At 36.5% G+C, this 18521-nt stretch overlaps 2 protein-coding genes across 3 annotated transcripts in view; both read right to left on the bottom strand.

Annotated features, from left to right (window-relative positions):
- Positions 1-6: 6 nt before the first annotated feature.
- On the bottom strand, positions 7-3349 carry LOC110028567. 2 transcript variants are annotated; one of them, XM_020730472.1, is made up of 3 exons: positions 3172-3349; positions 2121-3078; positions 7-1991 (listed from the first exon to the last, which is right to left on the bottom strand). In XM_020730472.1, exons 2-3 carry the CDS (start codon positions 2670-2672, stop codon positions 1878-1880), a joined length of 666 nt encoding a protein of 221 aa, XP_020586131.1. In that variant the 5' UTR covers positions 2673-3078; positions 3172-3349; the 3' UTR covers positions 7-1877. The 2 variants fall into 2 exon arrangements, with proteins under 2 accessions (XP_020586131.1, XP_020586130.1); XM_020730471.1 differs by having other exon boundaries at positions 3153-3349.
- Positions 3350-9731: 6382 nt separating this feature from the next.
- Positions 9732-18521, bottom strand: part of LOC110028566 (protein RRP6-like 2) — a 45387-nt gene continuing 36597 nt past the window's right edge. Inside the window, exon 14 of the mRNA XM_020730469.1 lies at positions 9732-10542. Coding sequence (XP_020586128.1) covers positions 9928-10542 — 615 coding nt within the window. The 3' untranslated portion in view covers positions 9732-9927. The remainder of the gene's footprint in view (positions 10543-18521) is intronic.

Here is an 18521-nt window from a genome sequence, read left to right on the forward strand (position 1 = left end):
ATGCCGAGGAACATGGAAACTTGGCCAAGGTTCTTGACGTGGAAGGTGAGGTTAATTGTTGTGTGAGGTCCTCTATAATAGCCATGTTAGTACCCGCTATAAGCATATCATCAAAGTAAATCAAAACGAAGAGTTGAAGCTTTGGTGTGCTTGAAATAAGCAAGGACATGGAGAAAAAACATGGAGATAGTGATGAACGGTCTGGGAAGTTGTTTAAACTGGTATAGTGCTTTCTTCAGTAGCAAACATGATTGGGAAACTGAGGATCTTTGAAGCCGATAGGTTGTTACATATAGATTGTGTCAGCTAAATGTCCATGCAGAAATGCATCAACAACATCAAAATGGGAGAGTGGTCTTTGTTTATTGAAGGCAATAATGAAGAGGGTTTTAAGGGTAGTCATCTTGGCAACCGAGCTGAACATTTCAACATAGCTAATGTCATATTCTTGTTTATAGTCCTGGGTGACTAAGCGGGCTTGATAGAAGGCCACAGTTCGATTTTAATTGAGCTTGGTATGGGATGTCCAATGACACCTGAATGCAGGTTGATTTGGTGGGGGAGGGACCAAGTCCCATGTCATTTGAGCTTGAAGGGGATGGCATTCATCATTCATGGCTTATCACCAATGCAGGAATTTTACAGCTAGAGCGTATGAGGACAGATTTGGATTGTATTGAAGTTGATGGAAGAGGTTTAGTTTTTGAATAAGTTTCAAGTTGCCTGTTTTGGTACGGGTCTGCATAGGGTGGGTAATAGGCGCGGGTGGTGTTGGAGGCAAATTAGTGGGAGAGAGGAATTGTGGTTTTTGTAGTGCTGAATCAGGTGGGGAGGAATCGAGTTCGGTTGGGAAGCAGGTGAGGTAGGTAATGGGTTCGGCTCGGTAGCAGGTGGAGTAGGTATCAGGTTCGGCTGGATAGAGGGATTTGGCTGATGTACAAGGATTGAAGTTCTTTGGGAGAAGGTGGAATGTGGTACTAGTAGTAGGAGGGTTGAGTGGAGTAGGTGAGACAGTGGAAGTGGTGGGAGTGTTGCATTTGAGAGGGAAGATGAGTTCACTAAATATTACATGCCATGAAATGAAGATTTTGGTGGATTAAGGATCATAGCATTTATATCCTTTATGATTCGAGGAGTAACCAAGGAATATGCCTGGAGTGGATCGAGGTGCGAGTTTATGAGGAGCCATGTTCTCAAGCCATGAAAAGCATTGACACCCAAATATTTTGAGATGAGAATACATTGGTTGTTTGTGATAGAGACGTTCATAGACTGAGAAAAAAAGGTTGGATTTAGATGGCATCCAATTAATTAGATAGATAATTTTTTGGAGAGCATCAACCCAAAATGTAAGGGGAATCACAACATTATGACGAAGTGTGCGAGCGGTTTCAAGAAGGTAGCAATGTTTCCTGTCAGCGATACTATTTTGTTTGGATGTATATGGACATGAAAGTTGTGCAGGATAATACCCTCGCAAGAAAAGAATTCACCGAGGCTAGAGTCATTATATTCAACTCCTACATCGGAGCAAAAAAAATTAATGGATTTTTGGAATTGTGTTTTAATCATTTTGATGGTGTCTCATAGGAAATAATCAAGAAACTTTAGAAAATTCATCAATGAAGGCAATATAGTAGCAATATCCTTGATTAGATAAAATTGGGGAGGGACCTCATACATCAGAGTGAATTAGTTAAAAAGATAAGTACAAATGCAAAGAAGCTGAAGGAAATGATAATTTATGGCTTTTGTTAAAATTGCAACACTCACACATCGACGACATGTTAGAAATACAAGTGCAGGATTAGCCTTAGAAATGTGACTAATGACTTCCGGATGAGGGTGGTCTAAACTTTTGTTCCATAGAGATGAAGTTAGAGCGGATATGAGTAGAGCTGTCGGAAGTGTTGCCGAACGACAAGTTGGAGTTGTGGTAGGAATTGGGTATAATCCTCTCGAACTTTTGCCTTAAATGTCACTTGATTTGCCTGTGGATCAATGATATGGAAACCGGGAGAGTTAAAGAGAATAGAGAGGTTATTATTGGTAATTAGTTTATAAACTGAGAGGAGATTATGGGTTAAGAAAAGTGAATGCCAAATTTGAAAAAGAGCAACCTTACGCTCCAATGTCGGAAAAAGGTCGTTTCCATAGTGTTGAACCGAGACAGATTGCTCGTTGCCCACGAGGACTTGTTCACCGCCAGTGGCCGAAGTTACCATTTGCACCAGAATCAATGATCCAAGTGAATGAAGTTTCTTGAAGGGCTCGGCTGGATGGTATGTAGTCCAAGTTCTGTCGGTGCCAACAAGTGGAAGCGGAGTGACCATTTTTATGATATATTTGACATGTAACTGAGAGATTAGATTGAGAGCGTCCACCACGTGTGGGGTTGAGGTGTTATGAGATGTTCCACAACCACGGTATTTGCTTCCATGGCCACGAGTTGCCTGATGATTTGCTGTGAGAGCTAGTTGTGGGTTAGGATTAAGATCGATCTCGAGGGAATCATTTGTTTGATTAATTTCTTCGTTGCACAAAAATGAGTAAAAATCGTCGAGATTCATTGGCCGTAACTGAGTACGAATCGCTGTTTTGAAGGCAAGGTAAGTTGCAGGCAAGCTATTAAGGTGTATAAAGGATGGCACCTTCATTATCGATTTGACCATTGGCTGCCACTATATTATCAACAATAGTCTTGATCTTAGCAAGGTATTGTACCATCAATAGATTGTACATGGATATAGTATGAAACTCATTCTTGAGCTAGATTAGCCGTGATTTATTGGTGGGCTGCAAGCGCTCTGCAATTGTGCTCCATACCTCTGTCGTTGTGGGTAGATGCAGGACGTAGGGAAGAACAGTCGGGGAAACTATTGAGTATAGAGCTGCCATCAGATTTTGATCCACAAGGGTCAACATTGTGTAGAGAAGATTGGGAATTGGGAAACCATTTTCAGAAGTCAAAAATTTGGGTGGGCATTTGCAGCTGCCATCCAGGTAACCTAGGAAACCATTTCCTGAGATGATCTTGAGCAGTTGAGCTATCCACAATGGGTAGTTGTCGGCGGCGAGCTGGGTATGAGCAATAATTGTGATATTTCTCATAATGAATTTGAGAGTGAGAAAAACAGTGACCATCTGCATACTTTCGGCTGGGGAATTTACCGGAGTAGTACCCTGTGTTTCTGACATCTGTGATGCTTCCATGGAGAACTATAGAGTTGATCAGTGGTAGATGCTAAGAGAGGATTGGTTGGAGCTTTCTTAAAGCTCAGATCTAATACCGTAAAGAAGTAGCAGAAAAACACAGAAGTAGAAGAAGAGGAGTAATAGTTATCTCATGGTGGAAAATGCTTACAGTTTTTTCGTGGAGCCCTTTCCTGACTTACATCCTCTATATATAACCTACAGATAAGTATTCTGAAATATATGAAACCAGAAATCAGTTGGGATTCTGAAAATAAAATCTGCATCTAAGAGAGGAGCTCTATTTACGTACGTCATATGCATGACTCCGAATAACCTTTCAATAACTCAGTTTTTGGGAGTATTAACCTCAATAACATCTCAATAATCTCCTAATAACATACCAATATATTCCGCGGTTTGGTGCTTATCTTTTTTCCTGTCATTCGAGGGTTTTGTGATCTTATTTAGGATATTAACCTCAATAATAACGACATAACCCTGTAATACCCTCCAAATAACCTTCATACGCACGTAATTCTGCTTGCGTATGACGTACGTAAATATTTTTCATGAGAGTGGAGGAGCAGCTGTCGCAGGTGCAGGAACGATCTCCACGTGCATAACCGAAATTGCATGGTGCGATCCTCGCCATCATCCGAACGTCCGGACGATAAACATAATATTTTCTAGTTAACTACTCAATTCAGCTGCTTTAGTTTCTTCTTAAGGATAATTTCTTATACTTCCGATTACTTATTGAAGCATTGGAGTAGTTAATGTGGACATAAATTCAGAATTTATACAAGTTTTTCAGATAATAGTTATTTTATATCATTTAGATTTTAATGTTACTTTATTTAGATAGTTCGAGTAATACTAAATTTATATTGGTAATTTATCCGCAAATTATTAATCTGTAATAGTTCCTTAATTTATGATTTTTATGTGTTTGCTAACACTTTAACTATTTATTTGACCATTAAATATGAGAATTATGTAGCTTCTTTTATTTCTCTTATTCTATTTAGGGTCCGTTTGAGGCAGCTTATTTGGTGTGGTGAGGTTTTGAAAACACACTTAACTGTTTGGGTAAACTGCATTTTGGCAGCTTATGTGTTTTCAAAACGCTGAAAACAGCATTTTCACACCGCACCAGTGGCAACTTTCTGGCAGCGATCTGACTTTTCCAAAAAAATAAAAATTCGTAATAGCAACCACACCTTGCTTATCAACACATTATTCAATAAGCTGCAGCTGCTCCAAACAGACCCTTAGTAAACAACTGAGACTCAAAATTCTTCTCCTAGAATTTTTCTTCAAGAACTATCTGCTTACCACCCACATCTTATGTGTTTACATATATATATATATACATATATATATATATGTGTTCGTGCTGCCATCCGTGGCCTTTTGATAGAGTAGTTTCACACTTAAATTTTATTTTTAAGATTTTTTGCTACCCAAACCTTCATTTCACAGAAAAAAAAGGAAAATTCATTTAACTTTTAAAAAAATGAAAGTCACCATTGGATGCAAATGTAAAGTGGCATATGTAAAAATTAAAATCAAGTTGTTAGATATGTAAATATATAGAAATTGAGTGGCAATATGTAATTCTTCCTTTTTTGAAATAGTCCAAGTGTTTAGAATTATGAATGGTTTCATAATAATTCAAATTTGATGGCTATTTCTCTTCTAAACTTACCCTGGGAGGAATTAAATTAATGGGTGAAGCATCCCAATCATTAGTATTTTTTTCTCATAAGCTTATTGTCAAAGAGAAATATGGTGAGACCCTAATGCTATCTTGGACACAGGAAAAACATTGAACCATGTAAATCTTCTTATGTTCTATTTCTGTGCGTGAGATTTAGTGTTTCTATTTCTCTACTTATCTCTTCTCTTTTTCCTTACTATCCCCTAACAACTAGTAGCATAGCCACATAGCGATGGCTGAAGAAGGGGAAGTTCAAGTTGATAAATTTGATGGCAAGGATTTCAGTTTCTGGATGATGTAAATAAAGGATTAGATGTACTAGAAGAAACTACACAAATATCTTCTTGGTCAGCAGCCAAAAAAGATTAGCCAAGAAGAGTGAGAGTTGTTAGATCGCCATGCACTAGGTGTGATTCACTTGAAATTAACATAAAATGTTGCTTTCAACATGATAAAGAGAGAAAACGACGACTAATCTGATGAATTCTCTATCCAACATGGATGAGAAGCCAACAACATCGAAGATATTTTCAATTTCATTTATTTAATTTAAAGATAAAAGAATGTGCATTAGTTGCAGTCTTGTAGATCATATCAAAAAAATTAATATGATCACAACTTAGTTGAGTTTTGTAAACATCACAATTGATGAAGAGATTAAGGCTCTAATTTTGTTATCCTTATTGGAGAGTTATTATACGATGGTGACTGCAATGGTCAATAGTTCATCAGAGAGCACCAAATTGAATTTGATTGAGGACAAATACTTGATTTTCAATGCGAACATTCGCAAAAGACCAGTTGAAGAATGTTCTATCTTAGGCTTTATTTTAAGAGTTTAGAGTCGAGAAGAGGTTGGAATTGAATACAAAATCAACAAAGGTTTAATCCATGAGTAAGTCCAAAAGTCGCAAGGATCTTATTCATTGGAACAGTCGGAAGAAAGACATTTCTCTAGTTAATGCACAATACCAAAGAAGAAAAAATAACAAAAAGATGAATCAACTAATATAATAGCTGAAGAATACTATGATGCACTAGTTTATTAATCAATAGAGATATTTTGTCTTGAATCCTTGAATCAGGTGTGTTGTTTCATTCTACTCTTTGTCGTAAATTATTTTATAATTATACTGTAGGAAATTTTGACAAAGTCTATTATGTGGATGATGAGTCATTAGAGATCACTAGAAAGGAATAAGTTTAAATTAAAATTAGATATGAAATAAAGTGGGTCCTATCGAAGGTAATACATGTCCTAGGCCTAAAAAAAACTTGATATGAGCCAAATCAAGAGCTGTGGAACAACATAGTGTTTGGTGGTGGAACTTGGAATAGATCGAGAGGAAAATTTGCTGTGGTTAGAAGCAGAAAATGTGGGAACATTGTATAAGACCTCAGAGGATAAAGACCCAGTGACGGTTGATGTTAATTGAAGCTGAGAGTTGTGGCATCAAAGACTTAGCCACATGAGTGAGAAGAGAATGAAGGTCATGACATCAAAAAGAAAAATTTCCATATCAAGATTCAAAAAACTTAAAAAGTTCTATAAAAATTTTATTCTTGGAAAATAGAAAATGGTCTGTTTAAAAAAATAATAAAAAACTTCTAAATCTAAAAAACTAGAACTAATGACTCATTATACTACAATACATTTATTGAAAACTGCATAAGAAAGGAATGAGTTTTTTTTTATATAAATCTGATGTGTTTGCTACCTTCAAGAAGGGACATACAGAGGTAAAGACTCAGACATGATTTAAAGTCAAGTTTAATGATGAGGAGTATGATAGTAATGGATTTAAAGGTTATTGCTCAAAGCATGCAATCTGCATGCTGAAGATTGTTCAAGGAACCCCATAATAAAATGACATCTATGAAAGAATGAATAGAACCCTAATTGAGAGTGGAGAAAGCATGATATTGCACTCTGGCTTGCCCAGGATATTTTAGGGAGATGTTGTCAGAACAATAACTTATTAAATTAATAAAGGAGTGTTTGTATCTTTGGGTTTTAAATCCTTGAAGAAGAGTGGAGTTGAAAGGATGTATTGCTTTCACACCTAAAAATATTTAGTTGTGTTTCCTATGTGCATATTAATTCTGAATCTAAGGACAAGCTTGATGCAAAAGCGAGAAGTGCTACTTCATTCGCTATGACTTAAATTATTTCGGTTATCAATTTTGGGATGACCAAAATTAAAAAGTCATAAGAGCTAAAGATGTGATGTTCAATGAGAAAAGGCTATTTAAGGATTGATTTTAAATAATTAAAAAGCATAAGGAAAAGCACAAAGAAGTCATCTTTGATGAATTAATCCCACGAATATTAGCATTGATATAGAAGCTCCTTCACAAGCGACAACAAAGAAATTTACTCCACACTGAGAAGGTCTACAAGTAGCCTAAACTCACATGAAGTTATTCTCTATCTTATTATTTACTATGAACAGAAAATGGAAAATTGAAGATTTTATGAGTAAAAATGGGTTCACTAGATGTGAGATGGACCAATGTTGTTTCATTAAGAGGTTGGAAAAATCTTATATGATTTTGTTAAGTAATGTTGATGATATGTTAGTTGCAGGTGTAAGTATAACAAAGATCAATAAATTAAAAAATCAACTATCAAATGAGTTTCAAATGAAAGACTTGAGAATCATAAAATAAATAATTAGCATGAGGATTACTCGGGATAGATCCAAAGAGATTTTGCAGTTGTCCCAAGAGAAGTATATCCAGAAGGTTCTAAACTGATTTGATGCTCATATTACAAAGCCAAGAGAGACTCCCTTGGGTAACCATTTCATGCTATCTAAAAAGTAGTCACCATAGTTTGATTATGAAAAAGAGCACATGAACATATTTGGGAGGAGATTTAGATGGTCACAATAACACATCAGGTTATGTGTTCACTATTTGAGGAAATGCAATTACTTGGAATTATAGATTGCACAAGGGTGTCTCACTATTTTTGAATCCGAGTACATGGCAATGTTAGAAGAGAAGAAGAAGATTATTTGACTAAAGAATTTTTTAAGGGAATTAGGTAAGCAAGCCAACAACACTCTCTTCAGTGACAATTAGAGTGGCATCCATATATCGAAGAACCAATTTTTCATAAAAGGTCAAAACATATAAGATTATGGTATAATCACATTAGTGGGTTAATTGATGATGGAGCTTTACGGTTAGATGGGATTCATAGAGCAAAAAATTTTGCAGACAAGCTAACTAAAGTAGTGATCATCTCAAAACCGAGGTTGTATAAGACCTCAATTAACCTCCAAAAGTCATGATAATGGAGACGCCACACTAGGAGCATTGGTGGATCTACTTGGAGGAGCACAACGATAGACATATTTAAGCAAGACATTTAATATATTAAAAAAAATCTCCAAGTGGGAGACTGTTAAATGTGGAGTCAAATTTCACATATTTAATTTTTTGTTAAGATTTGATAGCCATCAAATTTAAATGGTTTTACACTTAACATACAAATTTGATGCTTATTTGGTCAATTAAAAGTATTTCTCCTCTAAACTTAATCCCTCCACCTTAGTCTATAAATGGGAGAAAATTAATGGGTGAATCATCCCAACTATTTGCATTTCTCCTCCTAACTTCATTGTAAGAGAGAAATACAATGAGATCTTAATTCAGTCATGAACGTAGACAAAACATTGAACCACATAAATCTTCTTATGTTCTTTCTCTCTGTGTGAGATTTTATATTTTTATTTCACATTCACCGTACTTTTTTTTTTCTTTCTTATCTACAAACATAATGACTATCAGGTGACTGCCGTTGGGCCTAAAGAGAATTTTAATTGATCTTTGAATTTTAGTCAATATCAAGTTTATCAGAAAAGAAAAAAATATTAGTTTACTCTCTCTCTTTTAAGTTTTCTTATAGAAAATGTTCTAATTGAAGCGTTTGTGAAATATAATTATTTTTAAAATGTTAAGAGATAAATTGTAAAATATATTCATGTGTTTCCCTGCAGAAGCTTACTTCCTCAATGTTAATTAATTATATATATATATTAAAAAGATTGATCATCAATCAACCCTATAGTCTCACCGAGGGGCAGACCCTACTTCCAGAAAGGTGTACAATTCGATCTTATGCAGGGATCGAAGCCCCGACCCGAGAGACTTACACCAAAGACCGCGACACACACACATACTCATATATATACGACAGCAGATATATATATCTATATATATATATATATATATATATATATATATATGTTGATTATGAATTTGTAATAACTCATTTAAATTTTCATTTATTTTTCTTTTTTATTGATTTCCTTCCTGACATTCAAAACATGGATTCTAGCACTATGGAGAGTTACTAAAGTTGAGCATGATCTAATTCTATTTGAATTAATTAATTTTGAAATCAAATCATTTATATCAACTCTCAAAATATTTAGGTTAAGCTATGATTTTCCTAAATAAAAGCAATTTAGTCAATTCCATTAAAGTTGAATGGATTTTACTTGATTTTTGCCATTTTTAGCCAAAGGATTAGAAGTTAATTAAGACAAGCATATTTAATAATGGCAAGTAACACATATCACTTGAGCCTTATTTACTAGTAAAACTAACATTCTACTATTCCCATTTCTCAAAATTTATAATAGGTATTAATCCAATAATTGTAAGTGGAGTTAATTAATTAGGAGTTCTTATGAACCGAATTTTAGTAAATTAATAAATAGAATAAAAGAGGATAATATATACACATGGTTTGTGGTTACTTTTAAGACATAAGTTAGGTGAAATCAATCCATAGAGATTTACATTTCTCCCATCAATAGCTATAAATTTCATTTGTAAGGGCTCATGCACAAAACTTCTCCAAACAATAGCCAAGGCATAAAATCCAATTAGCCAAAGATTAAGAAAAGAAAAGAAAATTCAACCTCAGGTTTAGCCAAAGCATTAATAACAGACTACCCCTCCCAATTCTCAAAACCCTTGAGACCATAACAAACCTCTCAGCAACGGTAAGTGGTGCTTCTGTTGCCGGAAGGAGGAAATGCTTGCCGCCGCCGAGGCTGTCCTCCCCCCTCCCTTTGCTCCCCGCTCGATGGAAAAACCTTCTTCTTCGCACTTCTTGAAGCCATAAGAACCCCATCGCTCGTGCTACCATCATCTTCCCCTCCATTTTCCTCACCAAATTTCATAGATCTTCTTGCTGCCGCATAGTCGAATGGCGAAATTTGCGAAGAAGACCAACTGTTCCCTCGCAAGCCACTCTTCTCATGGGCGTGTTGGGACATCTGCTGAAATCCGGAATGGAGATCAGAGAGAGACATGAGCGGTTCTGTTGCGTGGGCATCTGCTTTAGAGATTTCAGCATTGCTATTGATGACGTCAACGTTTTCGGGGCTTTTGGGTGGCGACTCGGAGCTGTCCATGCTGTTTTCTAATGGGATTACTTCTTCCAATGTGGCAGTTAGTGAGTGCTGATCTGGGCTTTGCACAGTTTGTGTGGGAGCAATGTTCTTGTCTGTAGGAGTTGGTTCAGGGATGGTTTCTTTGCTGGGAAAGGAATAGAATGGGAGGATCACGGAAGCTTTGATCTGCTCCACCTTTTTCTCGTTCTTCTCCTGAAAGAAAGGAAAGTATGATGAATTTTTCGAATAAGGAAAATGAGATCATTGAATAATCAATCTGAAAACAGTAAGGATGTACGAATCATCATATGGCTCATTTAAATATTTACTAATATAGAATATATTAATTGGTTTATATATATATATATATATATATATATATCACAGTGATATCTCTTATTTCTATGAATAATTACTATGAATAAGCAAAGATTAAAAATTGGATCAAATCAGCCAGCTTGATCTGTTCCGGCGGTGAATCAATTTCCAATAGATTTGTTGTCAAAAACTATTAAAAAGCAGGATGATGATTGAACACAACCTATTTCTGATTTGAATGAAAAGCCAGGTTCATTCCATGCTTAAATTATCAACATTAAATTTTAATCAAATTAAAGTATAATCTAAATATTTAAAATCAAAGTTTACTAAATCAAAATTTACAAACTCCAAGCCCTTAAAAACTTGATATTTCTAGTATTCATTAGTTCGCCTTTTGCTCCTTCAATCCTTTCCTTTCTTGAATCCTTTGGTCGCTATCCATTGGATCTCCTCTGCACGAAATATCAAAATCTTTGTCTTCTTTCTCAATTCTAAGTTTTCATGATTTCTTTGCTAGCTATGTATTCAGATTTTTGCGATTATTTTTACACACATGAGGCAATGAGTCAGGATCTAGATCTATTTTATGGATAGAACACAACAATTAGGATGCACCGATACGGACATGAGGACACATGCGCCTTTAACATGGGGAAGTAATCACAGCAATAACGGTGATACTCGAATAGAGAAAATAATGAAAACCCTTGTCACTAAGAAGGATCAAGCAAAGAAGATCGGATGCCGCATCAGTTCAGCAGTAAGTATAGGAGTGAGGATAATTGTGGAGTGAAAATTGATTTATTGGATTTTGACAATTGTATGAATCAGAACAAGTTCATCGAGTTGCTCCAAATAATGAAACGATTTCACATGACATAAAAGATGAAGTTAGTTATCATTAAATTAAAAAAGAGCACTTCCAACTGGTGAGAGAATTTGAAGCTTCCAAGCCATTATAAAGGAAAGAGTAGATCTTGGCCTGATATAAGATGAAGAAAATACAACGCAAGTACCTCTCAAAATATTATAAACAAACTAATTTTTTGAGACTTCACCATTTGCATCAGAAAGACCTACTAGTAGAGTATAATGCTAAATTTGAACAACTCATACCGAAGTGTGAGTTGGTAAAATAAAATTAAAAAAAAAACATCAAGCCTGAAATCATGAAGGACTGAAACCAATTAGCAATACATTGCAGTTACATTCCTACTGAACTTAGCATGATATACAAATCTTTAGTCTTGAAGATGAAGAAGCAACGCAATAGCATCAAATCCACTCTACCACTCAAACAGAGTTCGACCATAGAGTCGGACAACAAGACCACACTGGCAATTGCTAACCCTGCAATCATGAAGAGAATGCAAGAGAAAAAAAAGGAATGAAAAGGTTAACAACCCAAGACATTCCTAAATAAAAATTTTTCAAGTGTCATGGAAATGAACATAGTACATCTAACTGTCAAATAAGAGTTTTTTTTTTATAGAGCAGTGTGCAGTGGAAGAAACGGATAGTAGAAATTCTAGAAATGAGAAAAATGGGTAGGAATATCAATTGGCTGAAGATGAGGGAAAGATGTAGGTGGTTTGACGAGTTTTTTAGACCGAACCCAAGAGAGAGAAACAATGGCTTATGCAATATATTTCATCCTCATTCCACCGTGAAGGGAAAGGTGTGCAGCCTCATTATACACGAAAGCAATTTTGAGAATGTGGTGTCGAAACAGATGTTGGATCCGACCCTATTTACGAAGTAACGGATAGAGTTCTCCAATGAAGACAAGCTACAAGATCATATGTGATGTGACATTGTGCTTATGGATGTATGACACATTTTGTTAGACAAACTGTGGCAGTATGACAAAGGTATACTTCATAATGACCACAAAAATACCCACTCATTTATCAAAGACGAGAAGCATAATGTATTTTTGCCTTTGAAGGAGTCAACAATTATGAATGACCAGATAGAGATGAGAGATCTAATGCCTCATACTATATTTTTATAGGCTTTAAAAGGGACGTCAGTGGGATTGGCCTTGGTGTGTTAGAGGGCAAAGAGACTGAGTAGCCAATACCTTAGGTAGTGTGGTCTCTACTGGAAGAATTTCAGGATGTTTTGACTAACAACCTACCATATGGATTATCAACCTACATGAGCTTTAGCATGCCATAGATATTGTCCTAGCATAAGTGCTCCCTAACTGACCAACTTATTGGATGTAACTAGTAGTGTATAAAGAGCTGCAGAAGCAAGCTCAACATATGATGATTAGAGGATTAATTCATACGAGTAATAAGCTGGTTGTTATATCAGCATTTATTGTGTCCAACAATAATGGATCGCAGTGTATGTGCAAAATAGTAGGGCAATGAGCAAAATCACCATCAAATAATGGTTTCACATTTTTAGATTGGATGACTTTCGGATAAATTGCATGGAGATTGCATCTTTTCTTAAAGAATTTTGCGCAATAGATACCTCCTGATTCAGATGAGGCCCATGGATGAGGGAAAATTTTTTTTTAAGATGCAAGATGGATTGTATAAGTGGACATTCATGCATTTAGTCTGATTAATGCACCAAGTACTTTTATGGGGCTGATTAGGAAAGTTTTTTAGACTTTATTGGAAAATTTGTGGATGTGTTCTCTGTTGATAATATGGTGTACAACCACTCAAAGGAAAAGCAATTAAAGCACCTAAGACAAGCTTTTAGAGTTCTTTAGACAGTAATTGTCTAACCACTCAAAGAAGTGTCACTTTCTGATACCTCAGACATACTTGAAAATATTGTTCCAGTTGTTGGCATTGAGATGGACTGAGCAAAAATAGAGGCTATCGTGACAGGCCTAATCCACAATCATTTAATGAGATAAGACATTTTCATGGATTGACTTCTTTTTATAAGAGATTTATAAAAAAATTTAGCTCTATAGAGGCACCCTTCATGAAAGCTTCACAACGTAAACATATTTATATGGTCAGAAGTAAACATGTTCAGAAGAGACATAGGCTATCTTTGACACCTTAAAGAAACAGGTTACTCAAGCCCAAATTCTATTTTTTTCAAATTTCAATCAAGTGTTCGAGGTGAAGTGTGGCATCTCCAATGTAGGGATATGTTAAGTAAAGGTGGGTATCACAATGCCATCTTTAGTAAGAAGTTGAATGCATCTAAGCAAAAGTATTCCACCTATGATAGGGATTTTATGTTATTTGAGAGAGCTCTCGGCCATTACAGTCACTATTTACTAGCCAATGAGTTTACCCTTTATATTGATCATGAGGCTCATAAATTCTTTAACAATCAGAGCAAGCTGGATTGGAGACATGCCTCTTAGGTTGAGTTCTCTTTTTAATTTGTGCTTAAGCATAAAATGGGGAGCCAGAACAAGCTAGTTGATGCAGTCAGTTGTCGTCACTTATTGATCACTACTATGCAATAAAAAATAGCTGGCATCGATGTATTGAAGAAATTGTATGCCACTGATGAAGACTTCTAAGAGATTTGGACCCATTGTCAAGATAAACCGTACAGGCACTATCGTAGATTTGATAATTATCCATTAAAAGTAGTCACTCCGAGAGGATATCTTATAGGAGTATCATGATAGACAAATGGCATGACATTTGGCATAGACAAAACTTTCCAAAGTGAAAAAGCATTAGAACCTAGACTAGCATGAGATGTAGAGAAACATGTCATGTTGTACAGCGTACGTCATTTGAATAAAACATGGGGACAAAATACAAGATACAATAGCCCCAAATTTGATTTTTAAAAAATAAATTATATAAAAGCAAGCCATATGGAAGAAGATGAGATTGAATCACATAGATACAAAGACATAAGCCCCATTTTGGGCAGCACTTTTACCGCAGCGCGGCGAAAAAACGCAACACCTCGTGATTTTTTTGATGGCGCGGCGTATTTTATGAAAAATACGAACGAAACGCAGTCGCAGGTTCAACCCTGCAACCTACGTTCGCTAATATAATGTTGACGCGTCTGCCCCTCCTCTCCCGCAATCATTCCTCTCGCATGTCTTGTCCTAGCTGCCCGTCCGCTCCTGCAATCCTCTCTCTTACATCTTGCCCTAGCGGCCCTCTCCTCTCCTCTTTGTTTCTCTCTCTCGTCATGCGTTAGCGTCCCTCTTCTCTCCACTCTCTCGCGCAAGATTATCGCGGTTGTTGTGCCTCTCTCGGTAAGTTCTCTTCTCCCTCTCCTCTATCTCTTCTACGGCTCTGTTTGGATCTTTTGGTCTGTGTGAGGTGTTGCTTCTTCGTGTAGTGCTCTGTGCGGTGGCTCCTCTATGTGGTGGTCCTCCGTACTGTGGTTACTTTATGTGTTGGCTCCTCTTCGTGTTAGGTAATCCCTACCTTAGCTATGTCACTGTATTAGATTTTAGAAATGTGTATGTATCTGACATTTCATGATTTTCTCTTTGCAGTGGTTCCTCTATGCGGTGGTTCTTTTTCCTGCAGGGTAATTTTTATGTGGTAATTTCTTTGCGCTAACTGTGTGGCTTTTCATTTTATGCCTTTGTGCCCACCGTGGGTTCCTCTTGGTGTTACTGTGGTTCTCTATGTTTGAGAATTTTGTGATTTTTTATTTGGCTAATGCTTATGTTCCACTGCTTCTCAATTAAAGTTGGATTTTGGGATTTTTGGGGATCTCATATGCAATGGCTTAGATTTTCTGGGATTTTTTATTTGAAAAATGCTTATGCTTCATTAGTTCTCGGTTGAAGCTAGATTTTAGGATTTTTGGAGATCCCACGTGCAATGGCTAGGTTTTTGGGATTTTTGATTTGGCAAATGCTTATGCTTGCTCCTTTATGTTCTTGAATTACGGTGTAATGTGTTGGTTTCGAATGCACGCATGTGCAATGGTGGATTATAGTTTTCATCTTGCTCGATCATTGTAAATTTGGTTGATGTTAGTTTTATGGTGTTGATGTGATGGATGTGAGGGTGGATGTGTTTGTGTTGAAGGACGAGGAGGTCGTGGTTAATGGTGGTTGGTGCGTGGACGTGGACATGGAGGTGGTGGAGTAGGATGATTGGTATGCGGATGTGTATGTGTTGGTGGATGTGTTTGAGTGTAGGTGAGGTGGCGGTGGTTGGTTTGTTGTCGTGGAAGTGTTAGTGATGGTGGATGTGTTTGTGTGGTTAAAGACATGTTGGTGTGGTTGTGTTTGTGTTAGTGGATGTGTAGATGAGGTAATGGTGGAGGTGTTCATGTTTTTGAGTGGTTAAGGAGGTGTTGGCGTGTTTGTGTGGTTAAGGAGGTGTTGGCGTGGTTGTGTAGAGGAGGTGATTGTGTGGTTGTGTTTGTGTTAGTGGATGTATTTAGGTGTGTGGAGGCGATTGTATTGTTTTTGTGTGTTTGGAGGTGGTGGCAATGGTGATGTATATGTGGTGTGGTGTGGTGGCATTTTATTTCTCTTTATGGCAAATGTTTATGTTAATTGAGTTTTTCATAGTAGTATACATAATGGTTAAGATCAAAGAGGTTGGTTCATCTACAATGTCGGATAAGGATATCAAAATAATATTTTGCGACCATTGTCTCAATGAGGTTGAAAAGGGAAATAGACTGACAACTTATTTCAACAAGAAGAGATGACAAAATATTATTAAAAAATTTAAGAAAAGTACTGGAAGAGAGTATGATAGAATGCTGTTAAAAAATAAGTGAGATCAACTTAAAAAAGATTGTCTTGAAGGAACTGAAGTGAGGAATTATGGGCTTGGCTTGAAATCCGATCAAACCAACAATTAATGCTTCAATTAAGTGGTTGGTTGAGAGACTAGTGGTGAACATTTTTGAAACGTCCACTGCTTTTGTCAATTGTTAATTTTTTTTTCAAGTCCATCAATATGTCATTTGCATTTGTAAGTGTATCCAACTACAAAAAAATTTAAATGCAGTGGCATCAATCCAAAGTTGAAAGAGAAGTTAGATCGTATGATTGGTGGTGTCATTGTGACAGGCAAAATTGCATGTGCCCCACTAAGGCAGGTTTGGTGGCATCCCTATAAATTTGGTTGATGTCAGACAAGTGATTCTAACGAAGGCCCCAGCCCGAAATGAAATGAGGTCAAATCCACTAGTCGATCAAAGCATCCTAGGGCAGAGAAGAAGAAAAAAGATAGAGCTGCTTTCATTAGGAGTCAAATATCACAGTTGATGGTTTCATGTATCAATGACTCTGGTCCATCACAAGTAACATCTGTCCAGCAAGTTATGTGAATTCTAGAGACGATTCCAGAAATTTACGATGACATGCTAACGAAGGCCCCAGCCCGAACTGAAATGAGGTCGTCGATCAAAGCAGCCTAGGGCAAAGAAGAAAAAAAAAAAGATAGAGTTGCTTTCATTAGGAGTCAGATATCACAGTTGATGGCTTCATGTATCAATGACTGGTCCATCACACAAGTTATGCGAATTCTGGAGGCAACTCCAGAAATTTACAATTACATGCTGATGTATTTGTTTTCTATGAAATTGCTTGAAGATCCGACCCGAAGAGAGTTTTTCATGACGATGAACATTCATCGTAGGGTGGCTTACTTACGTTATTTTCATGAGAGCACTGAAGTTTGAGGGATATTTTGTTTATTAGATACTTGTGAGACAATTCATAATTGTTATTTGTTTATTTACTTTGGACATTTTTATTTACTTATGATTTTTCATGCTGCTTTGACATGTCACTTTATTTGAAAGTTTTTCATTCTTCGTTATGTTTTCTATTTGTATATGTGATATGATTTGCTTATGTTGATTTTTTTCATAATCTTATATGATTGTAGTTAATTCATTGATGCTTACTTGTTAGGTATTTGATAAATGCGCGTAGAGAACGATGCAGAAGGAGAGTTACAACTGCAGTATGCTTGATGTACGATTATTATAACTCGTACATAGAGCGCTCTCCTTACATGACATTCTCATATGTTGACGACAAATGGGTAGAGTTGTTTGCAAGCCACATAACTACATTTAACAATAAGTTTCGCATGAAACAGGCGTTATTCACCGATCTGTCGGAGGAACTACGTAGAAACCATGGACTTCGTGACTCATCCAGAAGGACTTCACGAGAGATGTTAGCAGTAACCCTCTACATATTATCGCAGAATGAATCAATGCGATGAGCCATGGAGTGATTTAGACACTCTTCTGAAATGATTTGCAGATAATTTCCAGGAGGGTTGAATGCACTTGTTAGTTTTTCTTCATAAGTCATAAAGCTAACAGATCTTACATGGGCCAGACCAGAGAAAAATATGTTGAGATTTTCAGACTTAGTTTATACTGTTTTTGATGATATTACACTTTAAAGAAAGGTATTTTTGATGTTTTGTTGCAGGAATGATGAATTAGGGTCATTAGAGCAAAAAAATGCAAAAATGAGCAAATTTGGAGCGAAAAAGTGAGCAAATTTGGAGCAAATGAGCAAATTTGGAGCGAAAAAGACCAAAATGTGCAAGATTGAACTAAGGCGCTGACAGCGCCATTGACCCCGCCAACGACGAGATTTTCCCAAGACTCCAGAATTAATTCATTAAGAAGGTCCGCCGAGGGCGCCCTCGAGGCCACCGACGCGGTTATGCCCAATTAGGCTTTGGATAAGGCCAAATTTTGAAGTGATGTTTAGGAAACTCTTGGGAAAGCTCATCCACAGCTTTAAGAGAATGTTTTGGCCAAAAATTGAAAAAAGAGAAGAAGTGCTGGAGAGAGTTCCTGAAGGTTAGAAAGGTTTCAATAATGTGTAAAAATTGTGAGGAATTCTTCGAGAGATTGTAAGAGTGGAGGGAAAGTGAGAGATTTCTTCCTCCTTGCTGCTTCGAAGA

The sequence above is a fragment of the Phalaenopsis equestris genome, unplaced genomic scaffold (assembly GCF_001263595.1).
Source record: "Phalaenopsis equestris unplaced genomic scaffold, ASM126359v1 Scaffold000513, whole genome shotgun sequence".
Classification (NCBI taxonomy): Eukaryota; Viridiplantae; Streptophyta; class Magnoliopsida; order Asparagales; family Orchidaceae; genus Phalaenopsis; species Phalaenopsis equestris.

What these genes read in the sequence shown, in the direction of transcription:
- LOC110028567 (XM_020730472.1), bottom strand. Translation starts at nt 2,672, where the DNA reads ATGGTCAAATCGATAATGAAGGTGCCATCCTTTATACACCTTAATAGC. An exon ending in TTCCGACATTGGAGCGTAAG is followed by an intron (nt 1,992 to 2,120) that starts GTTGCTCTTTTT and finishes ATTGATCCACAG; the next exon opens with GCAAATCAAGTGACATTTAA.